Source organism: Akebia trifoliata, chromosome 4 (genome assembly GCF_017979445.1).
Source record: "Akebia trifoliata isolate Shusen 1 chromosome 4, ASM1797944v1, whole genome shotgun sequence".
Classification (NCBI taxonomy): domain Eukaryota; kingdom Viridiplantae; phylum Streptophyta; class Magnoliopsida; order Ranunculales; family Lardizabalaceae; genus Akebia; species Akebia trifoliata.
In genome coordinates, this window is record NC_141378.1 from 24208165 (window position 1) to 24219976 (window position 11812).

The following is an 11812-nucleotide window of genomic DNA, read 5'->3' on the forward strand; positions in this document are numbered from 1 at the left end:
TCAACTTTAAGGGTATTTTGGTCATTTTACCCTAATACAGCAAATTCTTGAAGCTGTATCAAGCAGTAATTGCCAGATTCTGACAACAGATTCTGACAGCACAGCACTTTTAGAAAGCTCTATCAAGCAAGCTTTTCAGTGTTTCAGATTCTGACAGCAGATTCTAACAGCAGATTCTGACAGCAGATTCTGACAGCAGAAGCTGACAGCTGAATCAATCAGGCCCTAAACTTTTTCAAAATCAGATTTCAGATTCCAAATTTTTAAAAACAGAAATTAGAAGAAGTGTTACCAAACATACCCTTGGTAAAACATTCGGCGCATGTCTAAATCACCGTTTTAGAACAAAAGTGCAGGAAACTGGAAAAAGTGCAGGAAACAAATTCTTAAAATAGAGTAACAATTCCCATACCATCTCCACTCCTTCGCTCTCTTTTATCTCCTTAGTCCTCTGTGTTAGTGACCAAAATAACAGAGAGAGAGAGAGAGAGAGAGAGAGAGAGAGAGAGAGAGAGAGAGAGGTGTGTGTGTTAATGGCTTTCTCGATGAATTTCCCGGTTTTAGCAAACCCACTTCCTCACGCTTCGTCTACTTCTTTTCCTCCTCTCTCCTCAGCTAAAACCATCACTCTTTCTACTTCTCCATTATCATCGTCATTTCTCATTTCTAGGGTTTCTCTCCATCTTGATGAAACCCTAATTCAACGTGGTCGCTCTTCAGCTTTTACATTGTGGAGGAAATCTCCATCTGCTGTCCCGGTATGCCACTTGAATTAAATTATATAATTTGATTTTCTATTTTGTCTTTTAATCACATTGGATTTCATAATCGTCATTATTATTGTTATCTTTAATTCCGTGTCTCAATAATTGTAGGTATTCCTGCTGTTTTGTTCAATTATGCCTTTAAAATTTAATCTGTTAAGATAATTTTTCTCTAAACGGACGAAGATCTTGTCCACTATGTTCATTCTTATATAGAAAACGAATTAGCTTTTGCATTCACATGGCATTTAAAGCTCAACAAACCCTTTTTAAATCAGTGTCAAGAGGTAAATTTTGAAGCTAAGATGTTGTATTGGTGAGCAACTAGCAAAAACACAAAAATCTCCGAATTTCCTGAAAGTTCATTTTTTTTTTCTCAGAATAAGGGACCGGTTGTTTAATTAATTGGCAATTTTCTGATTAATCTAAGCTTGAGGTTGAAGGGACCAATCATTTGAATTATTGGCGATTTTCTGGTTAATCTAATTTTGGCCCCCCTCTGTTTTTTTTCTCCCTTTCAACCTCAAGATTCTATCTTTTTCAACCTTCAAATCTCAAGAACAACATAGGGTTTCTAGGAAGGTTGAAGTTCATGGGTTTTTAGGAAGAAACCCGAAAACATCAAATACTATAATCCATCGAAGTTTTCGAAAAAAAAAAAATTTCCATTTTTTTAAAAGGATTTATCTGAATTAAACTGAACTGATTCCCCACCAAATAATTGTTGAATCCGAACTTGGTTACTATGATGTTGAGGGAGTTGAGGATAGTTTGTTGCAGGGATAGCTCTATCATAGATAAACTCGATGCAGGTCTATCTATTATTTGGCTCGGAAAGATAATAGCAATTAGCACAAGAATCTGTATTCCTTGACAAGGGGAAGGTTTTAGAGTTAGGTGTAATTTGTTAATAATTCATTTTTGCTAAGTTTGATGATCACCCACAAAAGGGCTAATCTCTTTATTTACTACGATAACTTGGGGTCATACTAGTAACACTCTGGATTGCATGTTGACCTCCAGCCCGTGTCAAGGAGGAAGTTTTGAAGTTGGTGTAAAACCATTATCAAATCCCTTAACATGGATTCAAATTTGTTTATTTTTACTCATGCTAGGGTGTTCAACATAAGATCCATTTATGGACAGTTTTTAGCGACAAAGCATGATTTAGATCGACCATAGTATTTGGGATAAGGTGTAAGTGACATGATTTTAGAACTTGTCCAATACTTAATGGAGTTGGGTTAAAAAGCCGTGTGACTTCAGACTCGGTTTGATTCGACCTCAACTTGCATTGTCTTAACTCTAACTCGACCTTCACTTGGCCATGATTGGTAGTCATCTACTATTGGACTGAGGACTGCCTCAACCTTGACTCTAGCTCTAACTTCATTTACTCGGGTTAAAAAGTCATTGAGTCGGGACTTGGCTTGATAGGACCTTGAATTGCATTGTCTTAGCTCTAACTCGATCTTGACTTGGCTATGATTGGTAGTCATTTATGGTTGGACTGACTAAACCTTTACCTCATTTTCTTCTTTTGGAATTGAATTGGGTTGTGAATATGATCGCCCAATTATATTCAATATTGGGTTCGGAAGATCCAGGTTTGTTGGGTCTTTTTGTCTTTTTTCTGTACTCTTTTTTGGTCATCTTGACCAAGATTAATACAATTGCATTTACCCATATAAAAAAAAAAAGATCCAGGCTCCAAGTTCATGTTCTAAAACCACATTAGCCTATGATATTTTTTCAACTCCATATGCTATTTTTGTTTTGTGGAATGTTAGCACTTGCATGCTTAACATCTAAGCACCTCTTTGTTGGACCTGTGTCCATGTGAAGGTATTTTGTTAGTTTCAAAACACACTCTATTGGCCCATTAAACATTTGCCAAACTGAGGGCGAGTTATACCTGTTTTGTAGTCACAAATCCACAAGTGTTGCTATTGTTCATGAAGGTAATTATAGCCATCAGTTGATCAAACTGATATTTTCATCTTAGATAATGATATTAATTATAGAGGTATAGTATGTGCTTCATGTGGAAAAATGGGGTGTACACATCATGGGGCAGAAGAATGTAAAAAGGGGTGTGTGCAAAATGCATGATGGATCCAAGCTTATGGGACCCGCTACATGTTACAGTGAAAATCTGCTGCCTCATGAATTGTGCTACGCTTTGTAGATCTGCTCTCACAGTGCTGTTATTACGACCTTTTAAATATTTATTGTGATTTTAATATATTCCATGTGTGCTCCATTTCTACCATGAGCAGATTGTGGCAGCTGGAAACACAAAAACAGAACCTTTGAGAATTATGATATCTGGTGCACCTGCATCAGGAAAAGGAACGCAATGCGAGCTCATCACCAAGAAAGTAAGTTGCAATCTCAAATGTTATTCCTTTTATTGTTTAACACATTCACTAGTCTAAATATGCACATGCATATACATATATCATCATCATTAGAAGAAGAAATGTTAGTTAATCCTATTACTCCATACTTATGATACCATGTAGTATGTGTTGTATAGTTTGTGTGTATCCTTATCAACTAGGACTCTCCAATCCCCATATAGGAGATGACCTTGAGGAAGATGATGGTGACCATTTTACTGATGAAGCATCACAGACTGTGGATGACATTTGGGTTTGAGGATTTATTATTTGTAGTTTAACATGGGATTTGATGATATAATGTGAAAACACCACTGTAGGAACAGTTACACGACACAAACCCTAATCCAATGTTATCCTTATTTTTTCTAGTTTTTTTTCCTGAGTTTTCTCCTCTTTGACTTTTCCAGTTCCCCGACTTGGTGCCTATGTTTCCAAAGGTCCAAACATCCTCTAGATGAGAACGTCCAATTCAAATGACCTCTGGACGGGAATGCAGTATTGTGCTGGCTCTTCAAAAGATCTAACTTGACAACAGGAAAGCGAAAACCTTAAAACTTTACTAGCAAAGAACAACGAAGCAAAAGATGATTAATGGATTCTCCACTAGCTTTTTACATAAAACAAAACTCAATAATAATTCTCCTACCCTTTCACTTTAACAAGACATTCTTATCTTGATGGGAGTCAAGAAAATTTGAAATTAGTAAAGGAAACAAAAGAACCCCTTTGGTTTGAAAAACCTCTTATGTCATTCTCAAGTAGTGTTTGATTGATTATGTATCAATTGATTGGTCTAGGTTATCGACAAACAAGATTTGTCTTAGTGGCTTCCTTTCTTTTTGTCCAATGCACTTCTCTTTTTATCTAAGTCGCCCATTTCTCTCTGAGTATCGGGAATATCCCCGTGCTTCTAGAATTCTCATGTGGGATATGTTCCCTGAAGAAAAAAACAGATTGAATCAAGTCGCCCTCGTATTTGCAGTACGGTTTGGTGCATATTGCTGCTGGTGATTTACTGAGGGCCGAAGTTGCAGCTGGGACCGAAAACGGAAAGCAAGCAAAGGAATTTATGGAGAAAGGGCTGTTGGTCCCTAATGAAATTGTTGTCATGGTAGATTTAATTTTTCCACCTTTACTGCTCTCTGTTCTCTCTTATTTTGGTTTAATTTCACCAATTTTCTTTGGATTATCTAGATGGTGAAGGAACGTCTGTTTCAGCCGGATTCTCAAGATAATGGTTGGCTTTTGGATGGATACCCTAGGAGCTCCTCTCAAGCAAAGGCTCTTGAGGACTTTGGGATCCGGCCCGACCTTTTTATTCTCCTAGATGTAAGCTTCTTTTAGCCCCAGAAATTTTCAGTTCTGTTGAATTATTGGGTCCCCATTATCTATAGTATTTATATGACTTGCTGATGTGCTGTTCAACCATTCAAAAGCAATTGTTATTTTGCTTGTATTGCAAAAATGCAATTGCAAGCATTCTTGTCCTTATTATTATTATTATTTTTTAAAGTTTATTGAATTATAAATTAAGGAAGAAGCTTTCCATTTATTTTTGAGACGTGATAAATTGACGTGGTAAATAGTACACAGTCAGTACTCGGCTGACGTGGCAAGGGCACAGAACCATAAATCTTTTTCTTGGGGATACACAAGAAAAAAGATCTTTGGTTCCCTGCCCTTGCCACGTCAGCCGTGTACTATTTACCACGTCAATTTATCATGTCTTTATTTATTTTTTGATCGGTAAGAAGCTTTCCATTTATGGAGATGCCTTTGTGATATTTGCAGGTCCCTGAAGAGATTCTTGTTGAGAGAGTGGTTGGTCGAAGGCTTGATCCAGTTACTGGAAGGATATACCACTTGAAGTATTCCCCACCAGAAACAGAAGAAATTGCTGCCAGGCTTACTCAACGCTTTGATGATACAGAAGAAAAGGCATGTTTAGATCACTTTACTCTGTTGTATTAGTGTTATAGAAAATGTCCAAGGCTCCAAGCATACTATATCAGAACTCCACCTTTCCTGCTCCTTTTTCTCCTGACAAATCCTTTCCTGCTCATTGGTCAATTTTTTCTTCTTTCTTAATTAAGTTTCTGTGTAACACGTCCACCTCTCATCTTTCAGGCTTTTGTCAAAACATAGAGGCCAGGTATGAATTTATACAAAGATAAACCTTAAAATGCTTGACAATTTCCATTTCCTTTTCATTTTTGGCTTTGTTTAGGTGAAGCTACGACTGCACACTCATCATCAGAATGTGGAGGATGTTCTTTCAATGTATGATGACATAACAATCAAGGCATGTAACATATCACATTCTATTTTTTTTTTGTTCAATCAAAATTCTCTTTAGCTGGTTATTAAAATGTAAAAAAGAAATGTAGATGCAGAGTAAAAGGGATGTAGGCAAATCACTTGCCTACTTCTAGGCACAATGTTAAAAACCACTCTGCAACCTGTTTGATCCACTGGTTACTGTTTTTTTAATCTTATTTTTTAACATTTATTTATGTTTATTTTTTGCATCTGTTTGTGCACTGGCACGGCAGGTGCCATTGTAGCTTACTAGCTTCTACAAGTACTCTAGGACATTGATGTGATCTTTGCATACACGATGTTCAATGATCACCTACTTACTAAGTAATAATTTTTGAGTAGATCATGTATATCTTGGTCAGTAGTGGCACAAAAGCAAATTTCGTCTTTTAGGAAGAATCCTTCCCTACCATTGTATCTTGCAAAAAATGATTGGCAAAAAGAGTGGATCCAGAAAGCAACAGATATCAATAAGCTAAAAATGGTCTATACAGTTTTTTATTTTTATTCGTTATATATAGAACCGACTCTAGAATTTTACGACTGTCCCATTACTTTCATAATTAGATTTGAACATGATCTAGATTTGTGCATGGTTTTTCGTCATAATGGGGTTACAGTAATTTACATGTACTGCATTTATGTTTTCCTTGTGCAAAGACCAAGAGAAAGTATGAGGGTTTCTGAGTGAGAAAGTATTATTAGAGAGGAAAGCTTGTAGATATTGGTTCAATCTCAGTCTAAGTGAGCCATTTCACATTTTTTGGATCAGATCTTGGGATTCTTCTCCTAAAGTTGGCTACTATGCTCTCTAATGTATTTTTTGATCTTCATATGCTTAAAGGAGAGATTCCTGCAATATCATAAAAAAAAAAAAAGGCTCAAAGGGCCCCTTTATCTCTAATCTGTGAAAGTATTCTCTTGGAGGTTCAAGTAAAATGGTTTCTCTTTGAATGTATTATTTTCTTGTTAATTTTTCTACTTTTATACCCCCAGAAAATTTGATTATGGGTTGTAAGAGAATAATATTGAGTCGTGATTTTTTGACTCCCCCTCTACTCCCCTGATGTGGCATGTTCATAGAACCATATATTTTTCCTCGGGATACACAACTGCACATATTTATGGGGATGTGCAGTTGTGTATCCCGTGGAAAAATCTATGGTTCTATGCACATGCCAGGTCAGGAGAATAGGGGGGGAGTCAGTTTATCATCATTCAATAATATTTATCGACAAGGATTCTCTCGTGTATATAGCATAGGGTCCATCCTCTTTGGCCTAACACTCTTGAAATTTGCTACTTATTTGTTGATTGCAGATCGATGGAAGTGCTCCGAAGGAGGATGTATTTGCAGAGATTGACAATGCACTGATTGGGCTTCTTGAGCGAAAGAAAGCTACTTCAGCATCGTCTGTTGCAAGTGTATGATTCATTAAGTTCGTATCTTTGAAGCAAGGTGACCTTCAGTTGGCATCTGCAAGGAATGGCCTACCATTGAGATAAGTTAATCTACCTGCCTTTGAATTCCATTGGTTGACCTTTTCATGTTTTCCCTTTTGTCCCATTTGGACCGCTTTCATCAATAAAAAGGTCGCCACTTGTAGCTTGTGTAAAGCTCAATGCTTATAATTTTTTTGGCATTTTAGCCATCATAATTCTTTGTGCAAAATGAATGCGAGACACAAGACACGAGATGTTGTGAATATTATCCATATATATATTTTTTCATATTGCATTACTTTTGTTCATCTGCAAACTTTTTTTTTTTTTAAACGACGACTGCATTTGAACAACAAATGTGGGGATTCTGAATGGATTTGGGACCATTAGTAATGCGTTAAGCATTTACTGGGATGGGGATCTTCAGTGTGGATGTTGACCGAAGTAAAAATGTTAGGCATTTTTATTATGTTTCTACTTTCCTTTGAACTTAGTAGATGCTTGTCATTCAAGCATGCTTGAACTTGTCTTTAATGGGTCCTAATTAATCTAGTCAAAAGTCAACTTCTAATATGATTAGTAATGCCTGGATGGATTGATTTTTGGCAATGCTGATCATCATGGTGACAACTCATTGCAAGATTGTATTATCTAACACAACCATAATGTTGTCCATAGAGATTATATGTACTCATGTAGGTCAAGATATCATGACACATGGTCTCGGGGCCACACGGAAATTAGTAGGGTAGAATTTTGGTGAAGATGTTCTCATTGTCATACACAGAAGGAAAATCAGCCCATTCTAAAACTTCTAACCCTATCAAATGTGACATTCAAGTTGGTGGAGAAAATGAATAGATTGTGATAGTTGAGCTTGCAAATAATATTTCACTGAGGTTAGAAATTTCTGAGTGGATCGCTGTTTTGTGTGGATGATAGATAGACCATCTGAACCAAAATTTCGTCATTGTTACATCTTCATGTGGATACAATGGTCATGAATGAAAATAGACATCAACTTTTTAGGAGTTTACAGCTCCATGTCTAATTTATGTATTTTTAACTAATATAGGTTTTTTGAATAAACCCTGAGGGGGTGCCTCAATGGTAATTTCGGATCCAATAGACAGTGAGTATAGGTTGTGTGTTCGATACCCAGTAGGAGCAATATTTCCTTGGGGCCACCAGTGAGGGTGCTCCCTCACTAAACTGGTGTGTGTGATGTGCGGGCGTTGCATGTGCCCGGGGGAGGGTCCCATATGCCCTGGCTCATCCTGTCCCCCTAGTCGGATGTAAGTCCGGACACCCCGTTATAAATAAAAAAAAAAGAAGGTTTTATGAATGATTAGATAGAAGTAATACGAAAATATGAAAATGGTTAATGGGTTATGTACATTATGGATCTCACCAAATGGGATAAAATAAAAAGATTAGAGCACGTTCTTGCATGTTTTATGCTGTATAAAGGATTGAGAAGGTATAGATTTAATTGTGTTGTTGAATGCTTGTTTTTTTTTTGAAAACAAAAATGTTAATACTGAAATAATTCTTATTCTTGCCAGTGTTTGCGCCATTTACGGTTTTTGTATGATATTATATATTTGAACCATTAACATTAAAAAATGATTAAAGTACATTGTAAAAGCAGCATTACTGCTCATAACTACATTGGATATTTTAGGGAAAGTTACTTAATGGTCCCTGGTGGAAGGGTTTTTTTTTTTTTTTCTTCTAATCAGTCCTTGACTTTTAGGGATTAGCTAAATAGTTCATTTACTAAATCCCTATTTTCTAATCAGTCCCTGAAATCCACTCAAGACATTTCTCACATTTGAAATGTTGAAATTGCCCTAATCATTTAAACTCACCATTTTCATTCCCAAAAATTGGATTTTCGGTATCCCAGTCTAGTTTTGGAGACTTTATTCCAATGAAAATGATCTGAGAAGGAAAAAAGAAATCATTTTCAAGGGGTTTTTCAAGTATTTGAAGATGTATGAAAAAAATTAAGAATTTTCAATTTTTTTAATTTCGTTTTTGGATGAAAATGGATCGAGGATAGTTCTTTTGGTTTGAAATCATCTACACAAGTTATTTTATAAAGTTTTAAGTTAATCTTTTCATGTATTTTAGTTGGAAAAAATGTAAACGGATGGGTTTTATTAGGGGTGCAACTTGGTTTGGTTTGAGGTTCTAGATACCTCAATTTGAACGGACTCCTACTTGAAATGGTCCAAAAATATCACTTTTCCAATAAGATTTGTCAACGGGCCTCAAAAGCTCAAATCCTTAAAAATGACATTTTTATCAAATTAAAGGTCCCTAAGCCCCCCTCTAAGGGTTTTAGGGACCCACCAAAAGGATTTGGCGTACACTTTCCCACCTTCACCACTCACCTCCTGAATCCGAAATTACCCCAAGCCCACTAAAAGCCCACGAACCCTCATCTTACAAAAATGCATTTCTCACCCCATTTAATCCAACCTAAACTTAATCCAACATCACCTAAACTCTAAAACATACCCACCCTCAAAAACTCATTCCAAAATAATCACAACTAATTCCCAAACAATCTACAACATTCCTAAAACTCAAGCACAACACACTAAAACCCACAAACCATTATCTATATCTAATCCACATCCACACCCATAACCCTAGCCCACAAGTCATTATCCATATCAACCAATTACCATCTTGATCACCAAATATGACACATGTCATTATCCAAACTCACCTCATTCATCCAATTACCTACCCACATCACCTTTCTCTAAAAACCCCTCTACTCACATCATCTCTCTACCCTTCCCTAACCTACCTACTTCACTTTTCTCTAACACAACCAACCACCCACATTACAACCCATATTCCCTTACACCATAATCCATCACCTTACTCTAAACACCCCACCAACTCACATCATAATCCACATCTCCTTTCATCATTTCTTACAAATTCACTCTCACAAATCTAACCCACACTCCTCTTCTTCAATTAAATACCCATTCTCACCAATCAACTCATTTAATCACTTCACTCCCCCATTTCCTTTTAACACATATCATCATCCCCTTAACCTTTCCAAAAACCCAAACACCTAACTCCTTACATAACTCATTCTTTTAACCTAAACACCATCCCCCTTAACCTACCTAACACTCAATTAATAAACCATTCCCTTACACCCCCCATTCTCTCCATTAAACATCACTTATCTCACCTCACCAAACACTCCATTCAAATAGATTGGGTATGATTCAAATCACTTGGATCAAAACATTACTCATTTATCCTTATTACACAACTACCCTTATTCCAATTCTAAATTTCACACCCCTCACCTTAAAACCCATGTCATTCTCTACTATTCTAATATCTCACCCCATTATATCCCTAAAGTAACCACCAAACACTTATAAATACCCCATTCCCTTCCAAAATAAGTACCAAGTCTTATATTAAAAATCAATACTCTACTCATCTCATCTTTACTCCTTTACTTTATTTACATAAAAAAGAATTACATTCTCATAAATTACTAAGGACTCAAGAAGACATAATAGAAGAAGAAGGAATGAAGGAAATGAAGAAAATCTAAGGCTTTAAGGTGGGTCAAAAGGAAAACACCCTTCTCTCTTTCTCCACCCTTTCCATATCCCTCTTCTATTATCCCTTTCATCTCTTTAATTTTTATTTTAGATAGCTCCTAAGATGTAATGCTCCCCTTCCCTTATCTCCGGGAGATCGAACTTCGGTTCGGTTCAATCGAAAGTATAAAGGTTGTAACCACATTCAAAAACAAAATCGATTTAAACCTTCAAACTGTTTTTAGGCATTCAGCATTCGGGTTCTTTTCGACTCATGAGAATGGACCCGTAACCAAAGCCAACACTTAAAAAAATGTGATATTTCAAGGCTAAACTTATATATGGGTCATCTCCTTCGATGAGATATCCCTTGTAGATACGTGATTTTCGTCGTTAGGACGATCACATCTACGATGGTTTGGAGTCGCCACCATTCAAGTTGTAAGTGGGTGTGAATGGTCACCCGATGTACATTTTTTCAAAAAATGACATTTTGGCCTTAGTGACTTAAGATGGATAATGAGCTAATCTAATTGAACCTAGGGATTTGGATAAGCAGCTCGGTTGGAGAAAGGGGAAGGGGTTAGGCACCCCTTTCTCCTCGCCAAGTGGCGGTAACCTCCACATAATTTGGTCATTTTATAATAATAAAGAAAAGGGAAAATAAAAGTGCCAAGTGCGTGTGTTTTGTACCCTAAGTAGGGGTTCGCTTTTGGCTTGATCATAGGGTCATTTCATCGATAGAAGTGACCCTTTTGAACCTTTAGCCTTGGGGTCCACTCATCTAAAAAAATAAAAATAAATGAGTAGAAAGGGGGTATTAGAAAAGGGAGAAGAGAGGATAGAGAGAGGGGGTGTTTTGAACCCACCTTGAAACTCCAAGTTCACTCTCGTTTCTTCACTTTTTCTTCTTCTTCTATGCTTCTTAGATCCTTAGTGAAGTATGAGAGTGAAGTTGTCATTTTTTAGAAAGTGGTATGAGAGAATAGTGTAGAGAGAGAGTAGAGATCTTTTTTTTTGTAAGACTTGAATTTTTTATTTATAGTGTTTGGAGGATGATTTGAGGGGTATAATGGGGTTAAAGGTTGGGAGAATGGGTAATGGCATGGTTTTTAGAAGATGGGATTATGAAATTTGGAGTGAATTTGAGGGTAGTTTTGTAAAGAATGAAAATGGGTGAAATTTTGACCCAAATCCATTTGGGTAGAGTGTTTGGTGGGTTGATATGAGTGGTGGTTGATGGTGGAGTGGGGGTGTAAGGAAGTTGTTTAGAGAATGAGTGTTAGGT

General features: G+C 36.6%; 1 protein-coding gene across 2 annotated transcripts; it reads left to right on the plus strand.

Annotated features, from left to right (window-relative positions):
• The first annotated feature begins 345 nt into the window (after positions 1-345).
• AMK2 (adenosine monophosphate kinase) lies at positions 346-7229 on the plus strand. 2 transcript variants are annotated; one of them, XM_086440571.1, is made up of 7 exons: positions 348-758; positions 3044-3145; positions 4152-4280; positions 4364-4498; positions 4961-5107; positions 5397-5471; positions 6809-7229. In XM_086440571.1, the coding sequence occupies exons 1-7, from the start codon at positions 534-536 to the stop codon at positions 6917-6919; spliced, it is 924 nt and encodes a 307-aa protein (XP_086296697.1). In that variant the 5' UTR covers positions 348-533; the 3' UTR covers positions 6920-7229. The 2 variants fall into 2 exon arrangements, with proteins under 2 accessions (XP_086296698.1, XP_086296697.1); XM_086440572.1 differs by lacking the exon at positions 4152-4280 and having other exon boundaries at positions 346-758.
• The last annotated feature ends 4583 nt before the right edge of the window (positions 7230-11812 follow it).